The 11254-nt window shown below is 40.7% G+C and overlaps 1 protein-coding gene and 1 long non-coding RNA gene across 3 annotated transcripts in view; one reads left to right on the top strand and one right to left on the bottom strand.

Moving 5' to 3' along the window:
- Window positions 1-1944, bottom strand: part of lmo1 (LIM domain only 1) — a 35974-nt gene extending 34030 nt beyond the window's left edge. For both annotated transcript variants that reach the window (XM_016502333.1, XM_016502332.1), the window contains exon 1: window positions 1314-1944. In XM_016502333.1, the coding sequence (XP_016357819.1) occupies window positions 1314-1335 (22 nt within the window). In that variant the 5' untranslated portion in view covers window positions 1336-1944. The remainder of the gene's footprint in view (window positions 1-1313) is intronic.
- A 735-nt stretch (window positions 1945-2679) lies between these two features.
- Window positions 2680-5614, top strand: LOC107700609 (uncharacterized). The gene is made up of 3 exons (XR_001635560.1): window positions 2680-2757; window positions 2986-3247; window positions 4969-5614. It is a non-coding gene; the product is annotated as an uncharacterized LOC107700609 (long non-coding RNA).
- Window positions 5615-11254: the final 5640 nt, after the last annotated feature.

Genomic DNA, 11254 nt, shown 5'->3' with positions numbered 1-11254 from the left:
AGAGAGTGAGAGAGAGAGAGATCCAAGCTGCTTTCCCATCCCTGCCAAAATGCCAGCGCAGTTGGTCGGCACCAGCAAGCAAAGGGTGAAGCTTTTAGGCAATGAGCAGCAGGTGATCTAAGCTTTTCTGTAAGTCCTAATGCTCCTAAAAGCCACTCTCCCTGCTTCTGTAATTGGGCATCAGTAGTTAATGTAGTATTGACTGCATTACATGCTCCTGTGCATCCTCTCCTACTAATGCCATTTGCATCACCTTGTACATTTACCATATTGCTTAGCCAATAGCTGTTAAAAGCAATCTGAATCATATGGATAACTTTTAGCAAGATGGACATCCAAAGGAGACAATTTACAGTTGAGTTAATCTGGGTACATTAGCGCAACATGGATTGAGCGAGACAGACCAATTTGTTTCTATGGCAATCCCTTTATTGGTTTTTAGATGGGTTAGTGAAAGGATGGTTGGCTCAAAGAGATATGAAATATCCATTTTCAAACATAAATATGGGTCTGAAATGCAAGCCATTACTTTAGAGGGGAAAGGGCCCCTGGCTAAAACTAAACTGTGTGTGTGTGTGTGTGTGTGTGTGTGTGATGACAATATTCTTTTAAAGATGACAAAGGCATTTTTAGGTCAGACACTTTGTAGGGATTTGCTTCTTTCAACTTCTTTCAACGCTGTTAAAGAAACATATCAAAAGTACAAAAACGGGATTCAGCTTCAGCAAAAACTTGTCAGCACCTCAAGCTCCAAAAGAAAAGTTTATAAACGGTTTCCATAGGAACCAGCGTGCAGCGTAAATACAAAGACGTGCATTGTACATATGCCTATAAAAACAGAAATATTTACAAACTAAATACACTGCTATCAAATAGGTGATCTAAATGTTCTCGTTTAGACCTATCAGTAAAGGTTAAGGTTCCAATGCTCTCGATGCTGATAAAACATATCCCCATAACTTCACAGATTTGCACGAGCGCTAACGGATACTGCGGTGAATAGCGACGTAGGTTCAGCTCTGACTACGTCTTTTAAACAGATAATAACATATTTCATACACGGGGACAGTCGGAGAAGTACACCGTATTCTGCATGTCTCTCCCGACTCGAAGTCTTTTAGAGTAGCGTACGCGCTTTCTTTCTCATGTAAACCTGACGAACGAACGTGTCCGTCTGATGTGACAAACGAACTGGAGCATGGAAGTGCCGTTTGGGGGGAAATGGACGCTAAATGCTGCATTTCCTCACTGTCCCGCGTTCTTCATAGTCGTAAGGAGCAAATGAATGCACGAACAATCATCCGTACACTTACCCTCTTCCTTGTCTAACACCATCGTCCTGAGGAGCGAGGAGTCCGGCTCCAGGCGATCCGCTCTCGGCTCCAGCACACTTCTGCGCGCGCCGCTCGCGTCTCTGAGAAGAAATTGCTTTGCAACAACAAAAATAATAATCGTCCGCGTTGCTGCCTCAAGGTTTAATTACACAGGCTCGTCTGTGTGGGTTTCCGCTGTTCAGAGACGGAAAGCCATGTAGAGAAACATACGTGTGTCTGTTATTCTATTGCTTAATGTTTTTCGGAGATTATACCCAGCGATGTCCCCTCAGTTGTATTCGCGTACGCAGCGCGTCAGTAATATCCACGCTTGCAATTAACGATGTCTAAAACTAAAGTGAGACGCCACGGTGCATTCCATCCGAAAATGAAACGACTACACTAACTCAAATCTAATTTAAACACCCGTTTAATTTGAGCTGCCGCGAAGAAGCTATTCTCGGAGTAGAAACGTGTTCCTCCCAGTTCTCATTTGCTCCGAAACTGTAACTATATTCAAGAAATCCAATTCTGAGGCTGACAACTAACAGCATGCTCACGCTGCCTTTCTCACCCAATTTATGCGCTCTGCGCGCTCCTGCTACTGAATAAATGCGCGCGCTTCCCAGAGAGCCACGGATCCCCCTGTTAATTAAATCAATTCATTATGCTCAGATCTGATTAGCAGCCCTTCCCCCCTCTTTGAATCAATTATTCAATACACAAACATAATTGCTTGTGCCAGAGGTGTCTAAGTATTAGCTTATTTAACTCCAAGGACACTAATTACCCCTAGGGCAAGGGAACTTTTCTCATTAATTCTGACAAAACACAAAATCACAGCTAAGGGAAAGTGTGTGTGTGTGTGTGAAGTGCTCACAGGGGGATGTGTGTGTACGTGTGTTCTTGTGTGATTGTGATGTGTGTTATACATAGAGAAAAGAGGGTTTGAGCTTTTAAAAGCATTTTTGAATAGTTTTCATGATCTAATTTCACATTCTTCATTCTCGCTGTTTATAATATTTCCACTAGATATGTGAGATGATCGGCTAGAAGACACACTTTCCATTTTCAGATAAACAGTCATTTTGAGAGCAACAACACAACAGATGGGCTGTTTTTTGATTAGCGGTGAGATAGGAGACTGCATGTGGCTCTGGTAATATAATTGTTAGCTGTTACTTCGCTGATAAAAGTGTTACTGTTTCATGGTGGGCAATTGGTGGGGTTCACCTGCCCTGCGGAGACGCTTAACCAATGAAGTCAGAGATCCACCCGAGATTAACCATTAGGCGAGATGCAGAGAGTACAAGTGCTCTGTTTGCTAGCAAGTAATCTGGCATACTAGTTTTTCCTTTACTTTTATTGCACATCCCTGACCCTGTCGAGGTAGAGATGAAAATGTGCCTTGTCTAATGTCTTTGAGATCTGGATCTCCTTGAAGGTGATGAATAGACCTACAGTAAATTATGAAATCGTAAATCATATCTGCTCATAAGACATTAGGGTGCAAATCTTCTATGCCCCCTAGATATTCATTAGTAGTTTAATTTAAACTATAGGCTGTAGCAACCTTAGCAGATTGGGACATTGCCCTGCCCCTAAAATCCATTGTTTGAGCCTTTGCTCTCTGCCTCTTCTGCCTGACATGTCTGACTTTTCATTTCTGCAGTGTGATAGATGGATGACTTTTGACCACAAATGTATGTCTGCTGACCTCTTGCAGAAGTGAGTGACACCTAATTAATCCAATCACAACAAACTGAGGGAACAAGGAAAGCGTGGCCCTTGTTGTTGAATGCTGAGCTACAAAAGGACTCCTGACAGTTAAATGGCGAAACAATACCATGGCCGATCTCGAAGTGTTTTAAAAAGAGAAGCCATATGCTAAGACACTTTTTTCACAAAAAGAGAAGGATTCATCTGATTATTAGGTATGAACACATTGTTTATATATTTTAAGGGTAATTTTTGACTGACCGATAAGCCAACATTACTAGAAAACATCAGGTTGTGATATTCCAGTTTGTTATGAAGCCTGCTAGGAATTACTTTCGCCAGTGCAGTGACATGTATCATGCTTCTCTTCTGTACTGATGGTTAGTGATGGAGCGATCCATTGTTTCTTTATTATTAGGAGGCCTAGAGTGCATCCCTGTTCTAAGGCATGCTGCATACGGGGTCACTTGCGACTGGAAACCATCCTGGAGTGTGGGCCTTGTGTGCAGAGTTAATTAAAATTAATTTCTGATTGGGAATTAAGCAGGCCCATCTATTTACTGCTAGGGCTCACGTACATCCAGTTCAGAAACACAGCACAGTAATTAACCCTACCTAATCAGATAGCATAGAGCCGAGTTGGGTTCCCATTTATCCTGGGGCAAACAATCAGTGGATGGTGGAGTCAGGGAGAGGTTGAACACGAGCCTCCCCTATATTTCATAATGGTTAAGCTGATTATAAACCAATATCAGACATGGTACTTTTCTCTAACTGCGTTCAATGGAAGGTCCTGCTAGGAGGAAAGGCTCCGAGAGGCCTGTTGTCATGATATCTGGATAAATGATGCACATGATAGATGGTGCTTGCTTACATTGTCTTAAATGAATTCAAATACCAGTTGAAAGTTGTCCTTCATTTGATGGGCAGTACTCAAGATGTTTTCTTTCATGTGTGAGACTGATGCTTAATCACAGATAATTATCTTAGAATTTTAATTGGTTTCCCAGGATGTTTTTTTTTTTTTTTTTGCTTTTTGAGCACATCCTCTGTGTTCTTTCATTGAGTTCAGTTCAGATCTTAATTTTGTACTGTATAATGGATGCAGTAAGATTTTAACATTAGAATGCAGTATTTTAATGTTCCACAGGACATATTAGGTTTAATCAGTGGACAATAGTTGTTTGTTTACCATTCTGACATCAGTTTATGTAGCCCCTCCTAGTGGCTGCATTATGCATGTTCACTTTTAAGTGAACCAGAAAGAGCTTTTTCAGCTCTCCTTCCTTAGGTTTAATCAGTGGACAATAGTTGTTTGTTTACCATTCTGACATCAGTTTATGTAGCCCCTCCTAGTGGCTGCATAATGCATGTTCACTTTTAAGTGAACCAGAAAGAGCTTTTTCAGCTCTCCTTCCTGTATGTAACAAGAACGTATTCCATATAATCCAAGAAACTGCCTATGACTTTAGAGAGCCTTACCACTTGAATATGCTCAACTGTTTGCACGAAACAGCAATTTGCAGTCCACCTACTCATTCCAAATGGGACTAGTCAAAAATAGCTTAGGTGTCATTTGGGGGCAAAGAATCCTCTCCCCAAACATTTAATCCAACTTTAATCCCAGTCATTAAGAATTAGACATGCAGAGCTGTCCGGTCGTGCCTCTAAATTACAATCAAATGGTTACCAATTACACAAATTATTGATGGTAGATTCTCTTTTCAACTGCAAATTAAGGCCATTAAGAAAGGTTCCTTTTTAATGCAAAAGTGACTAATTAACCAACGGATGGGAAATCTGCAGCCCAGATATCAAAAAAGTGCTCGGCGCACATTGCAGAAACACAAGGGAACCAATTAGTTTAATTATCAAAACAGCTAATTAAAATTGCACAGTTCCTAATTAGTTCTTTGCTTTTGCCTCTAATTGACAGTATGGAGATAAATGGGCTGCCGATGAAAACAGAGAGAGGCAGAGAGAGAGAAAAGGGGAGAGGAGAAAAACAGGAGAAACTTCTGCAGAATATTTATGCTGACTTTATATCCGTCTGTGTGGCAGCCCTTGAAAGTGGAAAATTAATGACCTTAATTCCCAAACTGTTTTCCCTCTAACAGCGCTCCCCTCTATGCTCCCGGTACACTCGCCTTTGTATGGGGTTTGCCACCCTGCCAACTACTGAAATGGGGGGAAAAGGAGGACTTGGGGGTGGGAAAGAGCCACCAATTCTCCTCCTAATGTGACAGCTCGCACCTAACAATAGAGCAAGATGAAAGAGTGGAGCAGATGTAACCACTGGGAGCGTAGCATCATGGGACTGCAACTTTGTCATACTTTTTTTAAAGGGCTTCTGCCATCTTTTCCGAGTGATAATTTGTCCCATAAAAAGAGAAGTCTGCTGGGACACAGATAAAAGACATTTGATGGAGGAAAATGTGCTTTTATTGAATGTTCAAATGCTAGATGAATAATTGCTCTCCTTTATTTTCAGATTAATTTTCCCATGGAGTGACCCATGTGAGCGGTGCGCCTGCATTGCTGTGTTTTATAGGAAAGGCTCCCTGTCGCTGGTAGCATCTCTTTAAAGGTAGTTAAAGCTAAAAAGCAATGATGGATCCCGCTACATTAAATAGTTTCCCGGGCAATCTTGAATGACAGCCATTTGATTTTGAAGACAGTGTTTTGAGTGAGCCAGACACACTAGTCCCATGCTCTAGTAATGCTCGGACCTGACTGGCTGTAATCCCGCCTATATGCCCTCACATGTCACTGTCGCAACAACCCCCTTCACATTAGGAGATAAGCAGCTACTAATCAGTTTACTCAGGGGCCTGTGTTAAAATGTAAATTACATTAATGCTCAAATTATGCATTATGGTAGTCAGTGATGCCTGGCCCATAGCCTGCATAATGTTCCCATCATTTGGATACAATCTTTTTAGGTTTGTTGTTAATGCACACTGATTTGCCCTGGTCTGGTCAGCATCAAGTGTGATACATCAGTCGGCTAGTGTGTGGGACATCATAAGAGAGTCGCCATTTCTGAATTAGCAAGAGAGGAGCTTTTTAGCGGAGCTGCTCTAAAAGGTTAGATAATAGCATCTTGGTTTCTTTTGCCTAGCACTCGCCCATGGAGAAAGACATTTCTGCTCTTTGCATTAATATTTTGGTGCTGGCGGTTGGAAAATTGCATAGGTATTAATTTACTTGTAGTCAAAGTGGATTGCCCAAAGAGCTTTTAGGAACAACATTCGAAATGTGATTTATCTGTCCTCTTCCAGGCCATTTCGAAATTGCACCCTGAAGAGACCCTCGTGTTGCAGAAGCTCTTTCTGCCCAGAGGAACCTGCTGCCCATGACTAACAAAGACGCACGTTCTTGGCTAATTGATTGTCTTCTGTTTTATTTATGGAAAGGCGGTAATTAGTGGCCAGCATAATGTACGCCCTTCATTAGCGCATGGGTACCACTATGGATTTTTCTGCTTTGTTTTAGATGCGCACACCATTGGGAGCAAACAAAAGATGAGAATTTATTAGCACAGGTTCTTGTAGATATCCCTGAAAAGTCGGTGTGCCTTTAAGGGAGAGCGCAAGGACTGTAAAACTTCTGTTGGCGCTTGCTCCGTGATTCCATTCGCGCGACAGAATACGTTAAGGAAAAAGCGGTATAAATTTAATTTGAATTGTTTTGTACACACGCCAGTGAAAAGGAACTGATTGGACACAGTTCACAGACAGTATATTAATGTTATTTTCATATGTTAATTGGTTTGCATAATCTTTCCCCGTGCCTGGTTTCAGAGTACCTGGCACCGAGAACGGGCCTAGAGAGAGAAAAAGGATGACTCCAATTTACATAAAATCAGACTCTCCGAACATTAAATAATAATGCGTCTGCAAGCCGAAGGTGTGTTCAGTTAGCAGAAAGCACATTTCTATAATTTATACGCCAGCTGTTTCGGTGCTTTCGAGTCCATTTGCCTCCCTGCCTGCATTTAATTAAATCTTGTTACTGGAGAATTGACTGGAGCTGAATTGAGATTTTAATCCCATTGACGTTGCGGCATGGAAATGCACACTGGTGGGAACTTTTAATGGAGGTTCTTGTAATCAGAAGACACTAGTATTCAGCTCCCTTACAATAATGAATCTCATGAAATGCTCCGGGCCGGGCCGTGTGCGAGGGCTCAAATTTCAAGGTTTTTGACCATCCCCATTTGAGACATTCCATGGGGAGAGTGTGATTACTCAAGTTTAGCAGTTTATTGCCTCATCTTTCAATAGCCACTGAAGCACAAAATTCTCATCTAGGTTACTCTTTTTTTTTCTTCCTTTACTTGAAGAGCGGGCCAATATAGACGGCAGAACAGCTGGTGACATCTAAGAGAAGCACCATGTGGATTGCTATTGTGATGAATGCTTTTGTTGTCCAAATTATATTCGCATTATCATCATCAGTCTGTGTGGACATATTCTACATAGTTATTATGCGGCCCTCCGAATTACTCAATTGATTAGTCATTTGCAGCATTCAGTGGTCAGATGTTCTTAACGCAAAGCTGTATATCAGATGAGTGTTCTGATATACAGCGTTGCAATTGATTACAGTGAATATTAGAATATATCTGCTGCAATTGACCAATGAGATTTCGGAGAGTGATGTAATAAATATGTATAATATCTGGTTAAATGGCACTACTTTCATGTCTTTCGTATTATTATGCAGACTCGCTCTCTGTTGTTTCATTCAGACACAATTTGTGCCATATTGCATACTGTAATATTGTTGCTTTGTTTGTCTTGTTGCTAGGTCAGTTGTTTTAAGGTTAATTCACACTGCATCAACAGATGCAAATCTTGCTCTAAATCTTGTGAATGTCGCTGTTGCTCGCCATAAGCTGGTGAATTAGCCTTTACATTGTAATGGACTAATTAACTATTTTTAAAGATATTTGATGAGTAGCCATGTAATATGCTGGATAATGAACTGTCATTATTGTAAAATAAACCCCTTCTGGGTGATACAAGACTCATTTATTTTGCAATAATGACCCGCTGATCGCATTCTCCCTTACACAGTGGCTTGCCTCAAATAATCACAAACACTGCATCTTTCAGCAGTGCATTGCATAGCTGTTCATTCCACCGTGATTCAATGGATATCACAGGAATATCACAGCAAGACATTTTGAGGGCAGTCCATCTGCCTTGCGTTGCTTTGTGAAGATGATGCAGGGACACCGGGGTTGTAGTAAAGGCCGGATTTGTCCATGTTCCTCCTGGAGGTCTACTGTAGATCAATCACGGTAGAGCTGCTCTCACTGGGACTCTCACTAACATCCACTGATTGCTTTCTGTGGTGGAGGCTGTTAAGTGGGAGCCGCATGATGGGCTCATGGACAACACTTAACGATCAATCAGCAAGGTCCAGACCTATTTCCAACTGCATACAGAGGCCGTCCTACACACCACACGCATTCAGCCTGAGCACCATCCAGGTGGTCAGAAGTGTTAAAGAATCACCAGGGAGAGAGCCCCTATCAGCGGTGGAGTGGAGAGTGAGGGAGGGCTGTAGTGGACAAGGACGTGGAGAATCCACGTTATTTGTATTCAGTTTGGTGAATGTTTGGTCATTATTTCTAATAGGGGAGATTTGAAAGTTGATATTTTGTTTTGAATGGTGTTTGAGAGCATGACCTTCAAAGAGTCAGTGTACATTTCGGCTGGCACTTGATGAGAAGAGCTTGTCTTTGGGATTGGCAGGCATTCTGTTGTTTCCCTACCAATTTAAATACACCAGACAAACAAAGCTCTGCAAAACAACAAAATACATTTACCCAAGCAGAAATACTTTATCCGTTGTTTGTGCAAGAGACTTTACCACCAAATGTAATAAACCATAACATCCCATGTCTTTAAGAACGTTGTTGCGTTGTGCAGTACTTCCACAATTGCTGAGAACAGTCAAATGCAATACAGTCCAATCTGTACCACAGGCCTTAATTTAAATGTAACTTAAGTGCCTCCACAGAGCAGATGAAGCTCTAATGGTGAGAGAGCTACTTGAAGTTTTCCCATTGATTAAGGATTCCATTGACTTAATGAACCTTGTGCCTTCTGTCAGACAAGCAGCCAATAAGTTCTAATCTCCCAAACAGATGTCAGGCACAGACTAGCTATAAATGAATTGATCTGCTCATCTTCCACAAATGGGAAAATGGCTAAGTATTGATATGACTCCCAGCATGGTGATGGATCAGGGATGGTGTTAAAACATGATCCATTGACCAGGAAGTGATCGCAGGCATCAGACACCAGTGTTAATCTCAATTTGCCTGAAGCTTTCGAAGGGATGTGAGATGAAGAGATGGCACGATTTGTTAAAATATATATATTTTTTCTTTTATAGCAAATATAGTTTTATTCCGTAGGGGATGTTACTCAGTGTGGGGAAGGGAGACATGTTTTGTATTCCCCTGATTGTAATCTGTTTTAGGAAGAGTGTCTGTTATATGATGAAACTTAATAAGCAGTATCAGCAAAAATATGTCAAACAGTTGCCAGAGAAGTAAAGAGTAATTCTTTTTTAACTTGAATTCTGTGTTGCTGAAGGAAAATCTTTGAGTCTGTCCTTTCAGGTATTTCTGTGCTCCGAAAGCAGCTGCATTTTCAAGTTTTAAGGACTATAGTTATTAGACTTGGCTTGCTTGGATTCCTATGAAATCTTGGGAAGATTTATACAGCCTCCTTCTGTATTTTCTCTCAGTCATTGCAAGAAGATCAAGTTTTGAATAAGAACAACTGCTTAATAGAAACTGAAACAATCTCTTCCCCCGCTAATCTTTCACGATTTGGTTGTCAGAAATGTTAATCTTTCCTGTGGCCTGCAATAATGAGCCTGCTTTATTGGTCAAAGGTCATAATCATTTGAGCTCTTTCTTTATAAACTCATTTCTGCAGACTGACATTGTGATAGAGGCACGAATAATAAATCATAAACGGGTCCTCCTAGAAGATTGCATTGTAAATGTCAAACCACACAGGAAATTGTAATTAAAGAAAGGAAATTGCCTCAAAGAGCCACGTGATTTTGAAACGAGCTAAGCATGGAATTTTGTAAGCATTTAATTATGGTTCAATTTGCCAAGACTGTTAGTTTTTCCCCCTCTTTGTTCATCTTTCTCTTTTGGACTTATTATTCTTTCCTCTTCTTCACAGTCACTCAGCGTGAGTTGCTGAAAAGAGGAAAAGGAAAGGAGCTTAATTCTCTATACTTTCGTACATAACCAGAGTGATTATTTCGTAAAATATTTTGTTCTGTCATTATCCAGTATTTGAAAACTAAAAAGAGCCCAGTTAGTTGCATACCTTCAATGTTTAGACAACTTTTTGCCATTTGCCTTGCTTTTAAAGCTCTTATCACATAAAGTTATCTGATATATACACAAATCATCTATTTTGATTGAAACACAGAATGAGAAGCAGCAATAAAATCAAACATATTTTTTCCCAGAGTGCCTTATTGTTGATGGTAATAAGGACAGCAGCAGGTAAACAATTTTTTGTACTGACAGTGATATGGTTTCAAATGTTCAACATAGGTTAAACATTTTTACATGTCTCTCTAGAATACTTGAGTCTGACTGCTAGTGGTCAGATATTTCCTTATATTCACTTTCACACTTAAAAAATTAACCCTGGGTCATTCTAAACCCCGGGTAAACGGAATCTGGGATTATCTTGTTTCACGTTTTACACTGCTCATACTTTACCCGAAGTTAACAACTAATCCTGGGTATTCATACCTTGACGTTTCACATTGTACCTTCCTAAACCCCGGGTTAAAATTCTTATTTGCATATTAGTGGTGTCAGCATCACTGTGTCAATCCCCTGGAATTTATCTGTGTGTTTTCCCTCTTCATGTGTCTGCCCTGACCTAATTTTCCCATATGTTGATTGTTCATTAGTTCCAGGTGGTTCTCGTTATTCCCGTTATTAGTCCCATAATTTAAGCCCTGTGTGTTTCCTAGTTTCTTCGGCTGGTATTGAATGTTCGTCTTTCGCCGCTACGTGTGTTTTCCTGGTTCCTTGGATATTTATTAAAGTCTGTTCGTTTGAAGTTTACTCCACGTTTCCTCATTCCTCGCTCCGTGCTCCTCACAGTAGCGGTATCGTGACAGAATACCAGACCAATAAACAGTTACCTCCGTGTGTTTCC

The sequence above is a fragment of the Sinocyclocheilus anshuiensis genome, unplaced genomic scaffold (genome assembly GCF_001515605.1).
Source record: "Sinocyclocheilus anshuiensis isolate Anshui unplaced genomic scaffold, SAMN03320099.WGS_v1.1 scaffold1099, whole genome shotgun sequence".
Lineage (NCBI taxonomy): Eukaryota > Metazoa > Chordata > Actinopteri > Cypriniformes > Cyprinidae > Sinocyclocheilus > Sinocyclocheilus anshuiensis.
The sequence above is the reverse complement of the archived record's forward strand: the minus strand, read 5'-3'. Positions and strand labels throughout refer to the sequence as shown.